The 25,048-nt window shown below is 43.2% G+C and overlaps 1 protein-coding gene across 1 annotated transcript; it reads left to right on the top strand.

The window, feature by feature from the left end:
* The first annotated feature begins 13,933 nt into the window (after positions 1-13,933).
* taf5l (TAF5-like RNA polymerase II, p300/CBP-associated factor (PCAF)-associated factor) lies at positions 13,934-24,686 on the top strand. The gene is made up of 7 exons (XM_080855355.1): positions 13,934-14,057; positions 14,746-14,887; positions 15,073-15,177; positions 18,519-18,712; positions 19,093-19,396; positions 21,484-21,809; positions 22,836-24,686. The coding sequence occupies exons 2-7, from the start codon at positions 14,749-14,751 to the stop codon at positions 23,718-23,720; spliced, it is 1,953 nt and encodes a 650-aa protein (XP_080711481.1). The 5' UTR covers positions 13,934-14,057; positions 14,746-14,748; the 3' UTR covers positions 23,721-24,686.
* Positions 24,687-25,048: the final 362 nt, after the last annotated feature.

Genomic DNA, 25,048 nt, shown 5'->3' on the forward strand with positions numbered 1-25,048 from the left:
AAGGGGAGGGGCCTCAGACAGAGAGCAGCAAGAACCCTGAAGATCCTCTGGAGGAAATGAGGGAGACGCTCGAGCGAGAGTGGGGGAGGAGGGAGGTGATGGCCATGGAGAGGTTTAGGGGGATCATGTCAGAACAACAGGCATTCACAGGTGAGCCCATCACTGATAACCATTAGCATAGTAGGCTATGCAACCTGTAAAGGTCAAAGTACACTTCCTGCTAAGTGTGTCAGACGTGCTTTAACAAGAGCGGAGCTGCTAAAACTGTGCAAAACGCAGCTTCAGGAGAAACAATCAATCAATCAATCAGTCAATCAATTATTTTCTTTCTTCCTCTCTTGTCTTTTTCGAACACACAAGGTCCATCATCTGAAGCTGATGAGCACGATCGTGAACTCTCCAGAAGAAAGGTCCTCAGATGGTTGGATACCGCGTCTGGATACGGCTCTGGGTACGGCTCTGCTGAAGGTTTAGACCAGAGGACTCACTACATGGAATGATTAGTAAAATAGCTGTTGATATGCACTCTGGGGTGATAGGCACTTGTCCCCATCTTTTTCATAAAGTGAGTTTGGTCTTGTTGGCTATATGGCGAAATGATCTTGTAACATTTTAAGGATTTTTTTGCTTTTACATACTCATCCAAATGTATGGTTGTTAGTTTAGTTGAGTGTTTTTAACCTGAGTGTGCATTTACAATGTGATTGCCCTATGTGTATTGTTTTTGTATTTATTGTGATTCATGTATGTATGTAAGTTAAGCTACTGGATGACCTTAATTTCCCTTGGGATCAATAAAGTATCCATCTATCTATCTATCAATGGAAAAGCTCAAAAAAATAAATGTCTATATAACCATACATAAATTAAGTCTATGTCTATATTTTTTTTACTCACCACATATAATTAGACATGTAGAGTTTAAAGTTTGACAAAACACAGACAATGTGTTTAGTGATCTGTAAAATGTGTTCTAAAAGCTTATAGTTACAAAAGCTTATATTTACATTTGACTTGTCATTGATGATGGAATTTCTATTTGCTAATAATTAATTAAAAATAAAGTCCTTTTATCATCCAGTTCATCAGTGTGTGTGTGTGTGTGTGTTTGGTGGTGCAAATACATTGTGTTTTCCTTGATTGTGGTTCCCTTTGGGTGATTAGTGACACTAAGATACTAATGCCCACACATTTTAGAAGAAGAAGAAGAGGTGCAACAAGGCTAAGAAAGGTGAAAGATCTGGAGACTTGAAAATATCCTTCGACATTTTAGTTATTTAGCACAGACTCCCAAAGTAACTTACAGTACTTGCACAGGTCTACATTTTTTATGAGCGCGCCTGCTCCATAGGTATCAATTCATTACTCCAGACTATTGCATTTTCTTAAACCACCTGTCTGGACATGGCACACGTTCTATGGGTCTTGGCTTCGACGATCTGAACGATCTAGCAGGGCAGGTAGGATGATTCTGATCAATCTAGCAGAGCTGGTAGTACGGTTCTGAACGATCTAGCAGGGCAGGTAGGATGGTTCTGATAGATCTAGAGGGGCAGGTAGGATGGTTCTGATCAATCTAGCGGGGCTGGTAGGGCGGTTCTGATCAATCTAGCGGGGCTGGTAGGATGGTTCTGATCGATCTAGCGGTGCTGGTAGTACGGTTCTGAACGATCTAGCAGGGCAGGTAGTATGGTTCTGATCGATCTAGCGGGGCTGTTAGTACGGTTCTGAACAATCTAGCAGGGCAGGTAGTACGGTTCTGATCAATCTAGAGGGGCTGGTAGTACGGTTCTGATCGATCTAGCGGGGCTGGTAGTACGGTTCTGAATGATCTAGCGGGGCAGGTAGTACGGTTCTGAACGATCTAGCAGGGCTGGTAGGGAGGCTCTGAATGCTCTAGCGGGGCTGGTAGTACGGCTCTGATCGATCTAGCGGGGCAGGTAGTACGGTTCTGATCGATCTAGCGGGGCAGGTAGTACGGTTCTGATCGATCTAGCGGGGCTGGTAGGACGGTTCTGAATGATCTAGCGGGGGAGGTAGGACGATGGGAGCGCGCTCGTTGCAGTTGCTGGTACCTCAGGATACAATACCAGCCTGGGACCACACGCCAGCACTCTCACACACCAGGGGACCGCCAGAGGAGAGAACACACGGGGGGTGAGGGGTATATGTTCAACTTGAAATATAATGGTGAGTGAGTCTGATATGGTTATTGTAATGTAGTCTTTCCATGTGGTTCATAATAAAATGACAAAAGTTTGTTTTAGTATTGCTCTATTCTATACGTTCAGTATTGATCTATTCTATACATTAGGTAGTGCTCTATTCTATGCTCGACAGAAACAGAACCCCTTCCTTCCATGGTACCTCTATACTCTACACCACAGTGTCATTGCAAAATAAGAATGGCCTCTTACCTTTATGCAAGCTATACTAGCATCTGTATCTTTAAACAGCCTATATCTTTCTGTAACACATTATAAAAGTCACTTTTCATGTTTGGTGAGTGGTACTATTGTCTGGTTTTTAAATTTAATTTGTGAATCCTCCCTGTTCCGTTAAAAAGCATTAATTTCCCATTTAGTTTTACTCTCCCTTATTGAAGCTTCAGTGACTGGTGGCAGCTGACTTGACGTTGATTGGAGAATTGGGAGGAGTAACCTGAAACAGAACTCCTAGTCCAGGAATCTGGAGTGAACAGAGGTGCTCCTGCCAGTATGTTTATGTTTTGATGACCCACAGTCGGTCTGGTTACAGTGGATACTGGTATCTCATATGAGGGGCAAATGCCGTTCCTTCTTTTTCAAGGTCAGGTAAATGTCCTTGACCGTTCAGTGACCTAGAACGTGACTCCCTGGGGAAAACGGAGTATTGTGTAACATGAAAGCATTAATGTTCCAAGATCTCACCACTCCTCAGCGGACACTAAATAACAAGTCTGAAATTGGATTGTTTGAAATCACCTCTAGCTTTGCTGAAGATTTAGACAATAAGGAAAATGAATGACATGCGGATGACTTATACATGGGTTTCTTGTATACAAACATTGAAGGCTGCGCGCGCAAATCCGCGGCAGAAAGCCATCTACCCTAATACAAATGAATACAGAAAGCCCATCACATTACAGTATTGTTTATTACTTATTTAGCCTACCGATCCATATTCTGTTGCCATGAATGCTTGCACACACCCTCAACATATTCCCAAACGTAACCTTGTACATTGTTGAGCCTTTTTCTATATTTTATTTGATTTGATATTTAATTTTTCCTGGCAAACGGATACTTCCTCCTAGGTATACTGAACATCTTACCAACTCTGTTAGAGCAGTTCACCACACAACAACTCCCTGTCATGTTGCCTTCCTCCACAGCTTTCTCATCCACTTCAACGTTATCTTGCTTCTTTCTGCCGCGAGATTGCGCACGCAGCCAGTGATGACGTAGCCGAGAAACCCATGTATTACATGTAGTGATAAATAAAATAGGTGTTGATATGCACTTGTCTCCATCTCTTTCATAAAGACAGTTTGGTCTTCATGATATTTAGAAAACTTTGTTGGATATATTGCAAAATTATCTTTACAACTCGATTGTAACATTTGAAGGGTGATTTTTTTTTGCTCTTATTATCTCATCCAAGTTCATGGTTGTTAGTTGAGTTGAATATTTTCAACCTGACTGTGCATTTACAATCTAATAGCTCAGCAACCCCTGAACAAAAAATATACTGTTTGTCTATATGTCTGCAAGTTTAATATTGTTGTAATATACAGTACATTTGTATATCATATATTCATATTATTGTAGCTTCTATGACTGGAGTATTGTTGCTTGTTTTTAAATCACTAACTGGAATGGGGCCCACTTATCTCGTAGACCTCCTCCAATACCACACCCCCACTAGACCTCTTAGATCTCAAGACCAACTGTTTTTAACAAAACCAACTGTGAGAACCAAAAGCGGTGAAGCTGCCTTTAGTTTTTATGCTACTCAGCTGTGGAACCAGCTGCCAATGTCAATTAGAACTGCACCCTCTATTGACAGTTTTAAAACCAGTATCAAGACCCATCTATTTTCTGTTGCTTTTTCTTAGACTCATTTTCTGTTTTTCTGTTTTATATGCTCTCCCTTATGCATAACCCTTTATTCACTTTATTTATGTTTTTTATCTGATTTTATATATTTTTTATATATTTTAATTTTTTATATTTTGTCTTGTCTTCCTTTTACTATGTAAAACACTTCATTTTATTTGTGTAAAGCACTTTGGGTTGCCATTGGCATGAAATGTGCTATATAAATAAAAGTGCCTTGCCTTGCCTTGCCTTGCCTTGGTGGTATATGTATACCCTGTAAGCAAAATTACGTCCCCTCGACGTCCTGTAATGGTCTCTCTGAACGTTCTAAAAACGTAAATGTGTATGGTTCCCTTGACAACTTTAGGACGTTTTGCACGACGTTCCAAGACCGTCCCGAGGACGTTGCGGTGACAATTGGGAAACGTTTTCTATAGGTCCTGGGGACGTTCTGCAGGACGTTGCAAGAACGTCCCTAGGACATTGCGGTGACGTCTGTAAAACGTGTTTCTATAGGTCCTGGGGACGTTCTGCAGGAAGTTGCAAGAACATCCTGAGGGCATTGTGGTGACTTCTGGAAACCTTGTTTTAGACGTCCTGGGGACGTTATTCAAGGACGCACCGCGGACGTAGCCGGCACAGTGTTTTTGCTGAGTTAAATGAAAAAAATAAAATAATAATAGATCGCGGAGCCGTCATTTCGCTTACATGGCTCACACACACACACAAGTTCAAGTTTATTTATATAGCACATTTCATATGATATACATAGACACACACAGAGACACAAACGCGCTTTCAAACTTGATTGCGAGGCATGGGAATTGAACCGTAAACCTTCTTATTACTAAACCACTTCGCTACCACTTCACTACCATTGTCTGATTCTCATTTTGTCACTTTAACACCTTTATCACAGTGTGAGACAGCCAACAAACTTAGTCATTTTTTCCGAGGGTTTGAGAAAAAGCATATTGTAGCGATCTCAGTCACTAGCATTGAGGGTTTTCCGTAATGATTCCTTTTTTAATTAACATCCATGGCACGGACGAGCGGGCAGGGAGGCAGAATAACTAGCCAAACTAAGAATGATGAAATAAAATAAATATGAATGCTTCTCTACTGATCTGTGCTATAAATGTAATGTCTGCATGATTCCAATACAATGCATAGCCTACATAGGAAGGTCTATCAAGTCTAGCGTTAACATTGAGCTTTCCACAGGCCTTCAAAGATGCTGCAACAGAAAGCTCACCGGTCAAATTGTCTGGTTGGAATTCCTTAAACATCACGTCTTGCAAACACAATCTGGATTTGACAACAATCCAAATATTTAGGCCTATAAAGCAAACGTGCACTGCCCTTATTATGTTTTAAAGGAGCAGGCTAATCTGCCGTTAGAAAGTTATTTAACAACACGCATATGTTGCATTATACTGTCTATGCCCGTACGTGAGCGCACCGGAGCCGCCAGAGCTCGCACTCGCAGCATATTGAAAATTGGAGCTGTGAACTTAGTTAAAATGTTTTAATTATGAACAATGAACTGAACTAGTTCATGTAGAAATTGAACTTTCCAAAAACTGAATACCTGAAGCCCTAGATGTTCGAACAGCTTCACCAGAGAAAAGTCCGAAATGTCGGGCGTTTATGTCGTTATGGAGTGACAAGTTCTAAGGTGCGAGGATATTGATAGTCACAGTAAAATGTTCTGTTAGCACTTTGAAAAGGCTACGCAAAGGATTCACAAGAGGGTTGAATAATTTTAGAATCTCTGCTCTCATTGAACAGAGCAATGACCATGTTGCGGCGCTCATTTTAACGCCACAGCAGGTTGCGATTAAAGGCCACTTATTGACGCGCATCAGACATTAATGTTTTTGTTTCCCATTGTAAACTTAGGAAAATAAACATGTTGCATTCTAAACTACCTGATTATGTTATTATTTAAGCTATGCAGGCCGTCAGTTTTCTTCAATAGGCTAATTTAGAAGCAGAAATAGATATTTGGCCGGCTTATCATTAAAATGTCTCGCAAATGAAAAACATTTTTCTCTAGCGGAACCTCTGGTTCAGAGAGGACCATCAGAGGACGTCAAGGGGATGTTTTGGAAGGACCGAATGTGAACGTCCCGCAGAGGACCACAGGTAAAGGTTTTTAAAGGATGTCCTGGGGACGTATGCTGAGAGACCAAATAAGAACGTTCCCTAATAGTCCGTTTTAAGGCTCATGCAAACGTCACGCAGAGGACCTGCAGGTAAAGGTAACGGGGACGTTTTTAAAGGATGTCCTGGGGACGTATGCTGAGAGACCAAATAAGAACGTTCCCTAATAGTCCGTTTTAAGGCTCATGCGAACGTCACGCAGAGGACCTGCAGGTAAAGGTAACAGGGACGTTTTTAAAGGACGTCCTCCTGGGGACGTGTGCTTACCAAATTATAAGGTTCCCTAATAGTCCGTTTTAAGGCTCATGCGAACGTCACGCAGAGGACCTGCAGGATAAGGTAACAGGGACGTTTTTAAAGGATGTCCTGGGGACGTATGCTGAGAGACCAAATAAGAACGTTCCCTAATAGTACGTTTTAAGGCTCATGCGAACGTCACGCAGAGGACCTGCAGGATAAGGTAAAAGGGACGTTTTTGAAGGACGTCCTGGGGACGTGTGCTGAGAGACCAAATTATAATGTTTCCTAAAAGTCCGATTTAAGACTCATGCGAACGTCACAGAAGGACCAAACGTAGACTTGCTACGAACGTCAAAAACGTTCTGGTAACGTCCTTTAGCGAACGTTGTGCCGGGGACCAATTGGGGACGATTGGGGACCTTGCGAATGTCCTGTTAACGTCCTATATTAATGTCCTGTTAACGTCCGACGTTCCCTGTTTGCGGGGTATACTGTATATGTATCTATATATGTCTGCAGGTTTAATATTGTTAAGATACTATGACTGGTGGCAGCTGACTTGACAGTCTTTGTAAAATTGGGAGGAGTTACCTGAAGCAGAACTCCTAGTCCAGGACTCTGGAGCAAACAGAGGTGATTTAGCTCCTCCTGTTTGTTTTTGTTTAGGTTACCCACAGACATCACAAGCACTCGCTTTGGTTTCAGTCGATACTGGCGCTTCAACAGACTGCCGGACAGATTTACTCTGGGTTTTTTCCTAAGACGAGCAAACTCAGAAGCTGAAAATGTGCTGTTCGATTGCGCCTCCTCAGTTGGGTGCATGAGTGAATCTTTTGAGTGAATCATTTTTGGGACTATGAAATAAGAGCATGTCTCTGGAAAAACATATTGGAGAAAGTGGTAAGTCAAATGCTGTTCCTTCTTCTTCAAGGTCAGCTTACTGTCCTTAACTGTTCCGTGTCCTAGAATGCAACTCCCTGGGAAAATGGAGTATTGTGATACATGATTACATTAATATTCCAAGGGCAAGTAAGCATTAAGAAATAGTTTGAGGATTTTTTTTAATTGACACCAGAGATCACGTGGTTTATGAGGGATCAAGTAGGCCTAGAGACGACATACTCATCACTAACCCTCAACCTTTTGCAATTACAGGTTACATCTACATTACCATCTTTATGCATTTATGATCACCCCTTTATATTGTAGTTTTTTTTTATAACACCCTTGAATACATTTCACTGGCATTTGGTCATATGAAGTGCAAATGCTGTTCCTGCGGTTGACTGTCTTTAAGGGTTCAGTGTCCTAGAATGTGTATTGTGTAACTCCAAGGTATCACAGCTTCACATCGGACACTAAATAACAAGTCTAAAAAACGTTTTTTTGATGGTTTGATGGCAGCTCTGGATAAGCGGGCTCTAAATCAAATGTTTAAGGAAGTGAATAAAGAATGTACTTGTCTGTCTCATGCACCTGGCTATCTCCTAAATGTGTTTCTTTCTGTTTACATAACCATGAAATACTGGCAGCACGTTAGTTTACGCTAAGTCAAAATTCAACAAGACACTGTAAAACCTCCTCAGAAGAACACGACTACAGAATATAGCGATCTGTTTCAATAAGTAAATTAAACAATTAGTTAGTGAAAAAAAGTTATATGTTGCAAACAGAATAGCATTTTTATCTTGTGGTATATGATGATATGAAACCATTTTAAGAAACAGTAGCTGATGAATTTTCCCCTAATTAATAACACATTATCTATGCTTTTCCGAAAAACGTAATCAGATCCAATGTAGACCTGTGCAAATACTGGATGTTAACTGAAGTTAGTGCCAACTGTCATTTTTGGTGTGTGAAAGGCAGGCCTGTCATACCAACCACTGTTGTCAGTCTCTTTCATTCTTTGTTCAATGTCTGTTTGAATCATCAAATAATGTCATCATTATATTGATATCAACATTATATCTATATCTTCTTTTCTCCTCATGTTTCTTACAGAAATGCGGCTGGTGGTGGTAGGCGAACATCAGTCTGGCAAAACGTCACTGATCAACACTGTGCTTGGCCAGCATGACCCTGAGCCTAGGAGACGAACACTCAGTTGCACGAGGAGAGAGGGGGAGGTCGATGGCAGGAAGCTCATCCTCGTTGACACCCCCGGCTGGTGGAGGAACTTCCCTTTGATGGACACAGCAGAGTTTAAGAAACATCAGCTCATGCTGAGTCCGTCTATATGTCCACCAGGGCCTCATGCTTTTGTGCTTGTCATTGGAGCTGATGCCACGTTCACTGAGAAGAACAGGATATCTGTAGCGGAGCACCTGGGGCTCTTTGGGGAGAAAGTTTGGGAACACACCCTAGTGGTGATCACTGGGGTAGACAGAAGCAAAGAGGAGCACATTGACAGTGAAGGTGGGGCACTTAGGAGGCTTATAGATAAATGTATGAACAGATATCACATATTTGAGAATGATAGCATGACAGAACAACAGCGAATAACCCAGCTGCTGGAAAAGATAGAGTGTATCATAGCAAACAACAGCGGTAGCGATTTTCCTATTGATGAGCAGGCTTTAAAGGAAGTTGAAGAGAAGAGGAAATGTAATCAGGAGAAAGCCATCTCCAGACTCCTAAGGGTCAAGAGTCAAAGAGAAACACTCAGTAACGAAGGTACGTTTTTTACTGATTGAACATGATAAAGTATTGAAAACAGAAAGAATATCCTCATTATCGTCTTATTCATTATTCTGTACCATGTGCTATATGATGCTGTTCCAAATTGGTTTTCTCAGCTCAGGTCCTCCCAGTGCCAGAGGTCCGGATTCTGCTGCTAGGCTGGGTGTGCTCAAGAAAAACCTCTGCAAAAAATATCATCCTGAACAAAAAGGAAATTGTAGGCATGAGAAGAACTGTTCGGGCTGATGTAGAATCTGTCGTTGCCGGGAGGAAGGTCACCGTGGTAGACACCCCTGGCTGGTGGAAGTACCTCTCTGCCCAGTTCACCCCACACTGGGTGAAGAATGAGCTGAGAAGAAGTGTGACGCTTGATGGTAAAAATCCTCACGCAATTCTCCTGGCAATCCCTGCTGATACTACATTCAGAGGGGAACAGAGAAAGATCACTGAAGACAACATGAAGATGTTTGGAGAGCAGGTCTGGAGACACACCATAGTGCTGTTCACATGTGGTGACCTGCTTGGAGACACGACCATCGAGGAACACATAGAGAGCGAAGGAGAACCTTTGCGGTGGCTAATAGAGAAATGTGGGAACAGATATCATGTCTTGGGTCTGGACCAAGATGAGGAAAGTCCGCAAGTCACAGACCTGCTCAAGAAGATTGATGAGATGGTGGCTGGGAAAACCGTCTTCAGTCTATGTGAAGAAACCCAAACACCTAATGTTGAAGAGATGACTGTCAAACCAAATGAAACAAATGTTGACATGGTGAAGTTGGTGGATCGGGAATGGAACAGGATGGACAAAGAGATGGAGGAGAAAATCAGAAATATGTACAGTCAAACCTTTGAGTTGAAAGGAAATAGAAACATGGAATCGTCTCCTGACTGTGAGTTACTGTTCTGGTTTCTTCACTGGTTTACATGGTAATGGCCCCATTGTGTTGTGCTGATGCATCATTTCTTATCCTGTTTCATATATAAGTACATTTTCTATCAGTTCATGGCAGTGAACCATCTTCTGATGCCAGTGTGGGTGAAAGGTCAAAGTGGACCGGTCCACTGACCACACATCAGACTACTTCAGGTGACATCATACACTAGTTCAACCCTAATAATTTTAAAGTGATCATCGAAAACTGAGGTTATACCAGAACCTTACTAAGTATGCACTTTATTTCACATTCCAGAGAGTGAGGGTGAAGCAGGGCTCTCTGGGCAAGCTGAAGGGGAGGTGCTTCAGACAGAGAGCAGCAAGAACCCAGAAGATCCTCTGGAGGAAATGAGGGAGACGCTCGAGCGAGAGTGGGGGAGGCGGGAGGTAACGGTCATGGAGAGGGTTCTGGGGATCCTGTCAGAACAACAGACATTGACAGGTGAGCCCACACATCACTGATAACCATTAGCATAGTAGGCTATGCAACCAGCAAAGGTCCAAGGTCAAATTACCGGTGTCAGACGTGCTTTAACAAGAGCGGAACTAAAACTGGGCAAAACGCAGCTCCAGGGGAAACAATCAATCAATCGCTCAATCAATCAAATCAATTATTTATATTTCTTCGTCTCTTGTCTGTTTTGAACACTCAAGGTCCATCATTCGAATCTGATGAGCACGATCGTGAACTCTCCAGAAGAAAGGTCCTCAGATGGTTGGATAGCACGTCTGGATACGGCTCTGGTGAAGATTTAGACAATTAGGAAAATGAATAACATGCGGATGACTCATTACATGGAGCCATAAGTAAAATAGGTGTAAAATAGAGGTGATAAGAACTTGTCTCCATCTCTTTCATATAGTCTGTTTGGTCTTTATCGTGTTAAGAAAACCCCAATAATATTTGACCTGTCATTGGTGATGGAAAGTCTATTTACTAATCATTAATTAAAAATAAAACCCTTTGATAATCCAGTTCATCACTTTGTGTGTGTGTGTTTTGTTGTGTGTGTTGTGTTGTCCTTGATTGTTGTTCACTTTGGGTGATCTGGGAGCCTAAGCTACTGACATGGCATGAGCCTACACTTTAGAAGAAGAAGAAGTAAGAAAAAGGTGAAAGATCTGCAGACTTGAAAAGATCCATTTTCCTTTGACATTTTAGTTATTTAGCATTTCTTATGAGGTCGCATGCTCCCTGCATATCAAACGCATGACCTCAGATTATTGCATTTCCTGCCTGGACACGGCACAAGTTCAATGGGTCTTGGCTTCGATGATCTGATCTAGCGGGACAGGTAGTACGGTTCTAAACGATCTAGGATGGTGAGAGTGTACACGTTGCAGTTTTTACCTTAACAATGGTGTCCAACTTGTAAGGATCATTTATTAGTGGGATGAGCAGCACAGCTGTAAAATGTGCCTAAATCCTCTGCTAATGCTAAACAGTGTGTTCTCCTATTGATATTGATTCTTGTTTTGAGTTGTTTGGTGGATTGGATGATTGAATGATCAATAACAAGGAACACATAAGACATTTAGGCAATTTTACACTTAATACACCACTAAACAAGTCAATACCAACAGGAGAATAGAGAATTTTGGCAAATTTGACTTGGGCGCTACCCACATAATCAGATGTGCTGCTTATCCCACAAATGCACGATCCTTACAAGTACGACATCATTGTAAAGGTAAATAAACTGTTTTTCCAATTATGTAAAATACAATGCCAATAAGCATTGTAAAAACAGAGAAATAATCAACCAAACACATATTTCCAAACTTTTTTGACAAGTTTATGTATACATACGCACATTCCAATCTATTTAAGAGTTTTAGCTGCCTGCATACAAATATTCTGAACGTATCAGGCAATCAACAACAGTGAAAAGCAGCACAGATTCGCAGCTTCAGGTTTTTTAATGGCTTTTATTTAAATCTATAACAGTCTGTCTACTGCAGGACACGAGGGCTCGCTGCAGGACACAAGGAAATAGTCTGTAGGACACAAGGACATAGTCTGCAAGACACGAGGACATAGTCTGCAGGACACAAGGACATAGTCTTCAGGACACAAGGACATAGTCTGTAAGACACGAGGACATAGTCTTCAGGACACAAGGACATAGTCTGCAAGACACAAGGACATAGTCTGCAGGACACGAGGACATAGTCTGCAGGACACGAGGACATAGTCTGCAGGACACGAGGACATAGTCTTCAGGACACGAGGACATAGTCTGCAGGACACGAGGACATAGTCTGCAGGACACGAGGACATAGTCTGCAGGACACGAGGACATAGTCGGCAGGACACGAGGGCTCGCTGCAGGACATAGTCTGCAAGACACGAGGACATAGTCTGCAGGACACGAGGACATAGTCTGCAGAACACAAGGACATAGTCGGCAGGACACAAGGGCTCGCTGCAGGACCTAGTCTGCAAGACACGAGGACATAGTCTGCAGGACACGAGGGCATAGTCTGCAGGACACGAGGACATAGTCTGCAGGACAGGTGGACATAGTGCAGGACACGAGGGCATAGTCTGTACCTAGTCTGCAGGATACTAGGGCTGCAGGATACTAGGGCTCATGAAAGCTTTTTGCATAGCTATGGAGCCATGATCTGTCTTAGCACCTAGCTCTACCCGTTGACCAATAGGGGCACTCTAAAGGGAGGCTGAGTTTAGGATGGCCAAATGCTTGTGTGTGTGTGTATGTATGTGTGTGTGTGTGTGTATACATTAAAGTAAGTATGTAATGTGGACACTCACAGGTGGTACCATTCTTGTGTGAGTATGTGAGTGTGAGTGTGTGTATAAATTAAAGTATGCAAGTGTTGACACGCACCTGTGATTCCAGCAGTTTTGCATTTGGGTAACAGATGAGCTTGAAAATTCAGACTGTGGCAACAAACATTACTGTGCCACTATGCCATTTCCAGTCATATGGATGTCTTAAATCCATGCATGGTTTCAATACAGTTCAACATTCACTGAAAAATAAAGTTTTTAAATCTGTGCAAATGCTCACGGCAATGTGAGTATGACAGAGTGCTTTACAGGTTTATATCACGTTGTAATTATTTGTCCTGTTCAAAAACTAATGAAACCTGTAATAACATCTGTTTTGCACTTTGTGAAAGATCTTTCTCATAGTTGGCGAAATTAATGGGATTTTCCAGAGACGTTTTCAGAAAAATCATATATATTTATATCGGTCATATCAAAACGTTTTTTAAATGGGTTGTGACTTATGCTTTGAGTTAACTTTATTGATTTTGGTGATCAGAGTCTATTTTCAACCACAAAACGAATTGTTTAGATTTTTTGTGAAGAGGTGATAAGGAACTTCAATGAATAGGCCTACTATACTGTAAAACTATTGAAACACTGATATGGCTTCTTTACTTATACTTTTTTTTATGGTCAAAGAGGTTTTACCTGTACACTTAAAGACATAGAATGTTCTAAACATATTCTATGTCTATGTGTACACTGCTCGACCATAGGAACGCTACCACTAGGGGTGTAGGTTTCCACTTTCCCTCCATATTGTAGCCTACATGTCAAACCAAGCAGGCCAGCCTGAACATTTTAAAAACAAACCGCCGTAACTGTTTCACGGTAAAAGCTTGCAACTCATTTGCACCTTCTAAAAAAAACATACAGATGAACGAATGTTTTCTTTAAATAGATATTTAGGCGTTAATAGGTATCAGTAACTTATCGTCAGTGTTTTGGGCAGTATGAGTGACCCATGAAACTCCTGTCCCTTTATTATGTACGAGTTTATTTTGTTCCTTCACCCGGAAGTGGTTTTCGAACCTCGCATTGGCGGGTCAGAAGTGGTTTACCACAGGTGACTAGGTGAAGAAAATCACCGTTTCACCTCTATCGTGGCGAATGTATGACATTATCTTAACACGGAGGTGGAGAAACAAGATATGCAGTAAGTTTCATCGCTAACCATATTGATACCAGCTACAGTTCTGGCATGAATCCCGCTAAAATATCAAGCTAATGCTAGCTAGCCTACGGTAGCTTGCTAACAAATAAAGCTAGCCAGCTAACAGTAGCCAAGTTAAATAGGCCTCACTAACTTTGTTGCTGTAACATATCTGTCATTACAGCAAGTGCCCTCAACTATGGCTGCAGTAACAATTTCACTGTCTGTCTACATTTTGAGTTTCTCACGATTTTGCACGGATTTTCATGAGTAGTTTCTGCACACCATCCCATTGAACACGAACCCTAGCTAGGTCATGCTAGCTAAGATAAACGTTCGAATGACGTATTCTCCGTTGGAGCTCCGTTTGTCGTTGGCTGTCAGTGCATCGACAACTATATATGAAATTAGTGCAGTATATGCCTCTAATGATAGAAACTCATCACAGTGTGTACACAGACACGAGAGTGATGGCATGCGTCAAGTAACCTAGGTAAAGTGACATCCCTGGTTAACGCAGTAGATGTAAGTTAGATGATGCTAGGATAGCTGTTCTCTTTTAAAGTACTTAACAATTAACATCATTCTAGACTAAATGTTTTCAATAATTTGCAATTGACGTAATTATTAACGAAATGTCTTATCATCGTTACTGTTCCAGATAACCTTGTATGTTTTTACTCTCCCTCAGGACATGAAGCGAGTACGGACCGAACAGATACAATACGCCGTGACTCAGTACCTGAAGAGGCGGCAGTATGTGGACTCGGAGGGCAACCTGAAGATCGCCAAGCTCTCGCAAACCGCCGAGGAGATGGCTGCCAGCCTCACTGGTTAGAATAAGACATTTCAGCCATTTGTCCTTTACTTGCCATAACCCCCCCTTGTTAGTAATATCACCTGAGGCTGAAATTGCCCCTCCACCTTCCCGCTAGGAGGCGTCTACAGTGCCTGTATTGTTCCTCTCATCTTCTCTGAAGTCAATGCACCAATCTTTCACATGTGTTCTCCCCCACAGTCCAGACAGAATCCAGTTGTGCCAACATAGTCTCCGCTGCCCCATGTCAGGCCGACGTCCATCAGTACGAGACCCAGTTCTCCAGGCTACGGACCTTCCTCCTTGGTGAGTGTTGCAGAATATCTCTGGAGGTTTCTTTACTCTGTGCTAAAACCCATTTAACCATATTGACAAATAACATGATAAAGTCATCACCTTTCTCACGGTTTCATTGACTAAAATGCAAAAGCTTTCAGCTTGCTCGATCAGTTAATAGAATCTCCTTCTGTTAATGGCACTGTTCCTGCTCTTCCTGAAGTATTGCACTTTAGTGGTGTCTGACAGATGGTAAAGCACACACACGTACTACAGTGCGCTTTCCCAACTGCACCTGAGGCTTTCCTGTGCACCACCAGCCAAATACATTTTCACCACTATTTTAGTGCATCACATGTTATCTAGGATCAACCTTTACAAATCCATCTCCTTCTTAAAGCAACACTACGCAACAATTGATCTCTTTGTGAGGTGGCCGACTAGTTTTGATTAGGCCTAAAAAAAAAATTGTTTTGGTTCCGGTTTCCGACCGACCCTGTCAATTTATGTGCGACCCAAATTATTTTATGAGCTTGGGAAAAAAAACACACAAATACATTTTTAGGCAGATTATAATTACGTTTTTGTACAGTACCTCTTCATCCTGTACAAGGATGAGCGCATTCTCTTGTGAAAACAACGACTTCACGTGAGATTTGCATGCAGACGTCTGGATCGGTAGCGCCTGTTATATGGTTGCGGGAGAAAGATAGATATATGCGTGGTCTCCATTGTTTGCCCATGCAATAGCGTGACAAACTAAATTGTTAGATTGGGTATGAAATCTAAAAGACCCACGATTACCAAAGCAGTATCCTTTATCTCCCTTTAATATGCATTCATCAAATTCCATTACATGACGATGCATGTGACCGTACATATTTGTGTGTCTGCAATGAGAATGGGGACTAATTAGCACTGCACTGAATTACTTTAACATGAGTTATTGCTACACGATAACAATTACACAGCTAATATTACTCGATACATAGAATAGTGGACATTACAGTAGGCAACATGAATCTCATTCATAGCTCATCCAGTCGAAATCTTAACAGTATGAACCCATCTTTATTACAGTGAATCAACATCAGGACATAACGAAATCTCCGCTTAGCATGCTAATCGCTACTAATAGCAATAATACACTACCTATCACAGTCATAACTTCATGAAACCCATTACTTTCATTATGTACGCACACAATGGCTCACATACATGGCGAACAATGATGATTTAAGCAATGGAAATGTATAAGTTACAGGGCTCTCAAGTGTCACGCATTGAGCGTGACAGTCACTCATTTCGGTCTTAAGTCACGCACTCCAGCCATACACTGCCCTCACCATGGAGGAATCAAGCACGTCTCTCCCCGAATCCCCTCGAGTTCTGCCGTGAGGTGCACAATAGCCAATCAGAAAAATATGTATCTTTTGTATCTGGGTAAGATTTAATCCAGCAACCAATGGAAATAAAGCATCCTGGAATGACTTGACTGCAGTTAGAGAATATTTCCCAGATAATTAGCAACAGTTTTTAATGAGTGTTTGTAGCCAACACAGTTTTTAGGCTACAGCCTGCCTTTATACTATAGCTTTGACTCCGAACTTCGTTTATAGGCTAAAATAAATTCGAGTAGGCCTATTCAAAATATATATAGCCTATAATTCGAACGAATATTAGGTAACCCTTAATTTTCAATGATGTTATTGGCATTATTTTTTGTAAATGTGTTTGCTTGAACAGTCTATTCAGATTCCGAGGTTTCATAACACCTGGTGGATTTGTGAATCATCATCGTCATACTAGCATGTAGGGCTGGGTATCACTAGGTACCCCACGATACGATACTATCACGATATTTTACCCACGATAACGATAATATCACGATACAGCGATTCTGCGATTATCGATATATTGCAAGAAATTTCACCCACGATACATCACGATATCTGTGTCACTGAAGAAATTCAGAATTTATTAATTGCACTGAATCCATTTCACATGAATTACACATGAATTTCACATGAATTGCACGAAAAATCAAGAATCAAGAAAAAACAAGTAAAATAAAGTGTACTGCACAGTGTACAGAATGATGCAAAGTAATGCTTCAAAAATATTTTCTGCAAAATAACAGAAAATTTGAAAACAAAATAAATGCAGAAAACATATTTCAGCGCTTAGTTATCAACTTTTCTGTAAACAATGGACACAGTGCTGCTGAACAAGCAGAATCAAATTGTTTTATGAAAACTTTGTTCTTTGTGAACACAGAGCATTTAACCTATGCTTAGTATTTAACTTCTGTACAATTCAACTACCGTAATCCTCAAATAGTGGCCGGGGCTTGTATTTACTTAGGCTGCACAGCGCACCGGCCTTTATTTGGGGCAGGCTTGTATTAGGGGCAGGCCTTTATTTCTTACTTATCTTCTGTTATAGAATTGTACTATTTAAATAATGGGCATAATTGCAGTAGGCGAATATAATTAATTGCATATGCGTTCAACACTTCCTGCACATCGCGTAGCGCTTTAGGTCAGGGTGTGTCAACGTAAAAAATAAACATCGGAGTTATGGTAGGCAAATATTTCCAAAGCCTTCAATTTAATAATTTTTCTAGACACTCTATTATGCTTATCGCGGGCTGAAAACATATATTCAACGAGCTGGTTTGATATTCAGCCTTTCTTTCTTTCTACCTCCACCTGCTAGTCGTAGCCTATCGCATTCGTCTCGGGTCAATGTCAAACTTCTTTGCTGCTTTTTCTCCCGAATGTTCTTCAGCAATCATACACCATCTCTTTGAATTTAATATCAAAGTTACGTAAGTCTATTACTGCTTTATGATCCCTTCTGGAAAAAGTAACCTAGCCAACTAAAACGTTACAGATAAACAACAGTAGGCTATACGATACGTGCATTTAGGCTAAACATTCGCCTAGTAGCCCTACGTGAGGAAATTTCTTTTTTAATTGCAAACAGCCCATGAGATTAGCCAACAATATCATATAATATAATATTAAACATGAGGAGAAGATGTATTTGTGAAATGCATTCAATTAAATTGTGATGCCTACTTTGAGGCGACGGACTGATGCTGGTAGGCTACAGTAATATACCGGTAGGCTACTTTATTTTACCCCCGGCTTGTATTCGGCTTTATTTGTCCGTATGGACCACGACCCCGGCTACTATCTGAAGCCCGGCCTCTAATTGAATCCCGGCCTTTATTTGAGGATTAACGGTAAATCTGTAAAGTGATGTGGCTCAAAGAGTGAGTTTAAGTGATGTGGCTCTAAGAGTGAGTGTAAGTGATGTGGCTCTAAGAGCGCCGATGTTGAAGGTGTTCTGCTGTCTCCTCTCAGAGGCGGAGGTTCCGTGGGGGCAGGAGGTGGGCTGCGTGCTCTACCCGCTCTTCCTCTACCTGTACCTGGACATGGTGCGCTGCGGGCTCCGGCAGGCCTCCGGCGGCTTCTACGGTCGCTTCCACGGCCCCTTCCTGCAGGACGCTGAGCAGAGGGCCACCGTGGAGCTGCTCAAGGGCGTGCAGACGGCGCAGGTAACTGGCCACGGCATCAGCACTGCATCAACACAGACACAGACACAGACACAGACACAGACACAGACACAGACACAGACACAGACACAGACACAGACACAGACACAGACACAGACACAGACACAGACACAGACACAGACACAGACACAGACACAGACACAGACACAGACACAGACTCTTGCTCAAGCGTCTGTGGATCTGTCCCAACCCCTCCAATATTGTTGGGAAGGAGTTCTAACTATGAACTCCAGATAGCAGTCTTCCTGGGTTGAATGGTCTATCCACCCCATCAGGAGAGGGGTGGTGTAGACAAAATGCTGCCGAAAATTTGCACAGTGTAGAAATATATTTCACTTTTCCCTTTCCCTTTCTCTCTGCAGGATGTGGCAGCTAACCCCAAGCTGTGCGCCCTCCTCGAGCACAAGTACGTGGTTCACCTGTCGGACGCGGCCTACAGCTACCTGCTGCGCTACCTGCAGAGCGACGACAACGGAGCCCTCTGCCGCGTGTTCAGCACACACCTGCAGCTGGAGGTCACGCCCACGCCACGCACACACTACCAGCTCTACGGCAACACGCCCGGCAACAACAACAACAACAACACCACCACCACCACTACAACCACCACCACCACCACCAGCACCAACAACAACAACAACAACACCTCTGCATCCAACACCTCAGGTGTGTGCCTGGGTGTGTGAGGACGCCTGTGTCTGAGCCTCCTCTTCTTTCCCTCATCCTTTTTATATTATGTAGTTTAAGAATAAAATATAGGCAGAATAATCATCTCATTAACTGCTCTTCATCTCGATGAATGAATCTATTTATTTTAATTTGAGCTGTATGATTGTGTACAGCTGTGTACAGAAGTGTAAGGTTGTTATATAAACACTGCTCTAAACTGAAGTGCAAGGTTATATAAATACTGAATATAATAAATACCCTCTCCTAGGTCCCTCTTCTTTCCCTCATCCTTTTTATATTATGTAGTTTAGGAATAAAATATAGGCAGAATAATCATCTTATATTATTTCTTCAGCTCGCTGAATACATACAGCCGCGGAAAAAATTAAGAGACCACTTCAAAATTATCAGTTTCTCTGGTTTTACTATTTATTGGTATGTGTTAAAGTAAAATGTACATTTTAGTTTTATTCTATAACCTACTGGCAACATTCCGACCAAATTTCAAATAAAAATATTGTCATTTAGATCATTTATTTGCAGAAAAATGACAATTGGTCAAAATAGCAAAAAAGATGCAGTGTCTTCAGATCTCGAATAATGCAAAGAAAACAAGCTCATATTCATTTTTAAACTACACAATACTAATGCTTTAACTTAGGAAGAGTTCAGAAATCAATATTTGGTGGAATAACCTTGATTTAAAATCACAACTTTCATGTGTCTTGGCATGCTCTCCACCAGTCTTTCACATTGCCGTCGGGTGACTTTATGCTACTCCTGGCGCAAGAATTCAAGCAGCTCGGCTTCTTTTCATGGCTTGTGACCATCCATCTTCCTCTTGATCACATTTCAGAGTTTTTTTAATGGGATTCAGGTCTCGAAATTGGGCTGGCAATGACAGGGTCCTGATCTGGTGGTACTCCATCCACACCTTTACTGGCCTGGCTGTGTGGCATGGAGCATTACCCTGCTGGAAAAAACACTTCTCAGAGTTGGGGAACATTGTCAGAGCAAAAGGAAGCAAGTTTTTCTTCCGGGACAACGTTGTACTTTGCCTGGCTGAGGTTTGTAAAAGACCATAAGGATTGAACCAAAGCTGACTGGAGGTCCCTAAGTTCGTCTTCTCTGATGAGTCCAATTTCACAGTAGGTGCAAGACTCTGTGGCTTGTAGGCCTCTCCAGGTCTCAGTCTAACCATCAGACGACCATGTGTTGGGCAAAGCTGAAAATTGGACTCATCAGAGAAGACGAACTTAGGGACCTCCAGTCAGCTTTGGTTCATTTCTTATGGTCTTTTACAAACCTCAGCCAGGCAAAGTACAACGTTGTCCCGGAAGAAAAACTTGCTTCCTTTTGCTCTGACAATGTTCCCCAACTCTGAGAAGTGTTTTTTCCAGCAGGGTAATGCTCCATGCCACACAGCCAGGCCAGTAAAGGTGTGGATGGAGTACCACCAGATCAGGACCCTGTCATTGCCAGCCCAATTTCGAGACCTGAATCCCATTAAAAAAACTCTGAAATGTGATCAAGAGGAAGATGGATGGTCACAAGCCATGAAAAGAAGCCGAGCTGCTTGAATTCTTGCGCCAGGAGTAGCATAAAGTCACCCGACGGCAATGTGAAAGACTGGTGGAGAGCATGCCAAGACACATGAAAGTTGTGATTTTAAATCAAGGTTATTCCACCAAATATTGATTTCTGAACTCTTCCTAAGTTAAAGCATTAGTATTGTGTAGTTTAAAAATGAATATGAGCTTGTTTTCTTTGCATTATTCGAGATCTGAAGACACTGCATCTTTTTTGCTATTTTGACCAATTGTCATTTTTCTGCAAATAAATGATCTAAATGACAATATTTTTATTTGAAATTTGGTAGGAATGTTGCCAGTAGGTTATAGAATAAAACAGAAATGTACATTTTACTTTAACACATACCAATAAATAGTAAAACCAGAGAAACTGATAATTTTGAAGTGGTCTCTTAATTTTTTCCGCGGCTGTATATATATTTTTATTTTAGCTGTATGATTGTGTACATTTTATATAAATCAATACTGAATATAATAAATACCCCCTCCTAGGTCCCACTCCAGACAGCGTCCCCGACGGCTCAGAAGACAAGACCGGTGCCCCGCAGAACGAGGCGGCCCTGGAGGCACTCCAGGAGGCCATTCGCCGCGTGCGGGACGCCCCGCCCTCGCTCACCACCGTCTGCTTCTACGCCTTCCAGCACACGGACCAGCAGCTCAACGCCGCCGAGGTGTCCGGGGACAGCCGTCTGCTGGCCGCGGCCTTCGACAGCTCGGCCGTCAAGCTGTGGAGCCTCCGCGCACGCAAGCTCAAGGCCGGCCCGCACCGTGCCGACGTCTCCAAGGTCCGGCTGGCCTGCGACCTGCTGGAGGAGGAGGTGAGCTTTAAGCAACTCGGTGTGTGTGTGTGTGTGTGTGTGTGTGTGTGTGTGTGTGTGTGTGTGTGTGTGTGTGTGTGTGTGTGTGTGTGTGTGTGTGTGTGTGTGTGTGTGTGTGTGTGTGTGTGTGTGTGTGGCCTGCTGGAGGAAGAGGTGAGCCTAAAGCAACTCCTGTGTGTGTATGTGGCCTGCTGGAGGAAGATGTAGCAAGGTTTTCATTCCCTTTAGAACTGCTCTGTGCAATGCTCTTAACTTTAATAGCTGCTGTAAGCAATATTTTGGGCTCTTTATATCGATCCGCTGGAGGAGAGGATGAGCTTAAATCAGCTCTATGGAATTGTGTGTGTGTGTGTGTGTGTGTGTGTGTGTTTAACCTGGTTGCCATTCCCTTTAGAGCTGCTCTATGCAATACTCTTAGCTTTTTAAAGCTGCTGTCAACAATATTTTGTGCTCTTCAGCGAGGAAGTGAGTTTAAATTATGTTTCTGGCACTTAAACCTGCTGAGGATAATATGCTGTGCTCTTAAAGCAGGTTTACATAATGTGGTGTTCTCTTAAAGCTGTTTCACGAGATTGCTGACATTTAACAGCCCAAACACTGTCTCCAATCCACTCAGCTTGTTATCTTCACATTCTAAAATATGTAAGGAAGCAGCTGCATTTCATCTTTCGTACCTCAGTGGTGGAATGACCTACCTAGAGCAGGCTGATTCAGCGACAGCCTTAGTACAATCAAAAACCCTTTTAAAACCTCACCTTTTTTTGAACACCATCTGTCTAATTAGTTAAATTAATCTAATCTGATCCATACGTTGTAAATACATATTTTTTTAATCTAATGTTTTGTAATTCACTTTGGATTCCTCAGAAGGAAAGGTTGTTTTGTTATAGTCAGACATTCACCTAATCACAGCTCACCAGGAAGGTTGTAATGAGGCTTTTGTTTTTCCTATTCAGGCCAGTTAGCCAAATAGTAGTTGATCTTGACTGATTGAGTGAGTGAGTAATATGTTCCCCCCCATCCCAGGCCGACGATGAGGAGGCGTTGGGCAGCGAGATGCGGACGCTGAGGGGCCACTGTGGCCCAGTGTACCGCGCCGCCTTCCTGACAGACGGCCGTGGCCAGGGCCAGAGCCTGCTCTCCTGCTCGGAGGACGCCACGGTGCGCCTGTGGGACCTGTCCAGCTTCACGTGCGCCGCGCTCTACCGCGGCCACGCCTACCCGGTGTGGGACGTCTCCGTGAGCCCGTGCGGCCTCTACTTCGCCAGCGGCTCGCAGGACCGCACGGCCCGCCTCTGGACGCCGTCGCGCACCTACCCGCTCCGCCTCTACGCCGGCCACCTGTCGGACGTGGACTGCGTCCGTTTCCATCCCAACTCCGGCTACCTGGCCTCGGGCTCGGCTGACAAGACGGTGCGGCTGTGGAGCGCCCAGCAGGGGGCGTCGGTGCGCCTCTTCACGGGCCACCGGGGCCCCGTGCTGGCCCTGGCCTTCTCGCCGGACGGGCGGTACCTGGCGTCGGGCGGCGAGGACCAGCGGCTCAAGTTGTGGGACCTGACGTCCGGCGGGCTGCTCAAGGACCTGCGCGGACACACGGACGCCATCACGGGCCTCTCGTTCAGCCCGGACTCCAGCCTGGTGGCCTCGTCCTCGCTGGACAACTCGGTGCGCGTGTGGGACATCCGCAACAGCAGCGCCGCAGCAGCAGGTGGTGGTGGGGCGGCTGGAGCCACGGCGACGGGTGGAGGTTCGGGTGCGGCCGCTGCAGCGGCGGCGGTTGCGGCGGACGGCTCGAGCAGCGAGCTGGTCGGTCTCTACACGGGCAACACCAGCAGTATCCTCAATGTACAATTCATGGCGTGTAACCTGTTAATGGTGACGGGCACGGCTCAGGAGAAACAGGAACTCTAGCGACCGGCCGGCGTGTGTGTGTCCCAGCCAAAAGACTCAGAAAGGGAATGAAGGAGAAGCTGCAGGAAATAGCCAAATATGGGCACTACAAATGATGCAGCTAATATATGTCACAATAGGAGGACTGTGTGGAAGGATTTGAAGATTTCTTTCTTCCTTGAGTTTTCCCATTGGATAATAATTCTCATAGGAGAATAATGTGGGCTAGTTGTACTGGAGAGGTAACACTCTCTCCCCATCCTTATGCTGTCTGATCTGGGATCAGTTGAGTCTGTCTACTGAGGGTATGAATAGTTGAGGTGTTTTTAGTTGCACCTGCTCCCAGGATAGTGCCACCAGGGGGAGCCATTTTCACTACGAGGCACAAATCACCAGTAGAATGTTAGTGATCAGCATCTCCGTGGGACTGACACTTCACAAGCCTAGGTTATTCCCTCCCCCTACAATCAATTTCAAAATGTTTGTTTTGTTTCATGTCAATTAACCATAAGTCCATCAGAGGTCGAAGTATGGAGATTAAATGTTTTGACAGGTGAAGGAAGATCTGTCAGAAGAAGAGTGTGTGGGTTATGTTGCACAGTTATGGATTTGACTGGGACATGATTGGTGTTCAGTTCAAATCCACCGTCTTCAGCTATATGTGAAGAGAGCACAATTGTCTTCCCTCAGTTCAAGTAGAGGTCGTCACTGAGTTGATCTTTTAATTGTGTGTTCAGACAAAAATGCTAAAGAAAAAGGCCATTGTCATTATGTTGCTAGCTGCACTAAACTCTGTTTAACCCCTGATCCTTAAGCTAATGGAATGGAGAAGTTCAAGGTCAGCACTTGGGGTATGACATATATTGCATATGGGCTCGCAGTGGGTTTGTAGATGTTGTGCCTTGAGACAGCAAAAGAGAGAGATAAACTATTGGCTGGTCTGATGAACAGACTTGGTCTTAGTAAGAATTTTTACCCAGCCATACCCATGTTTCCTCATACAGAGGTAGCCACTAGTATCTCTTTAACTGCACCCCCCCCCCCCCCCCCCCATCATTAATGTTACTAGTCTACCAAGAACAAGATCTTCAGCTCTCTGTAGGGTTTTCCAGTTCCACCTGCTGTGATGCGAACACAGTGGGTCTCGTACTGCTTGGGGAACACACAGTAGACGTAGGTAACCCTCTTAAGCTACATGCTGCCTGCCCATCATGGTGTTTCGTTCGAATCCGACTCGCTCTCTAGACGTTATAGACGTTCACCGACTGAAGAAGCTAAACCACATTTATCTCTGGTTGTTTGTTTGTTAAGTTATCTGTCTGGGTGTGGGGATAATGATCTTTCAGGCC

The sequence above is a fragment of the Sprattus sprattus genome (genome assembly GCF_963457725.1).
Source record: "Sprattus sprattus genome assembly, chromosome: 1".
NCBI lineage: Eukaryota > Metazoa > Chordata > Actinopteri > Clupeiformes > Clupeidae > Sprattus > Sprattus sprattus.

Bases quoted from the DNA above. Each gene is read 5' to 3' on its own strand.
- taf5l (XM_080855355.1), top strand. From the start codon at position 14,749: ATGAAGCGAGTACGGACCGAACAGATACAATACGCCGTGACTCAGTAC. The intron at 19,397-21,483 runs GTGTGTGCCTGG...ACCCCCTCCTAG, and splicing joins CTCTGCATCCAACACCTCAG to GTCCCACTCCAGACAGCGTC. The intron at 21,810-22,835 runs GTGAGCTTTAAG...CCCCCATCCCAG, and splicing joins GCGACCTGCTGGAGGAGGAG to GCCGACGATGAGGAGGCGTT.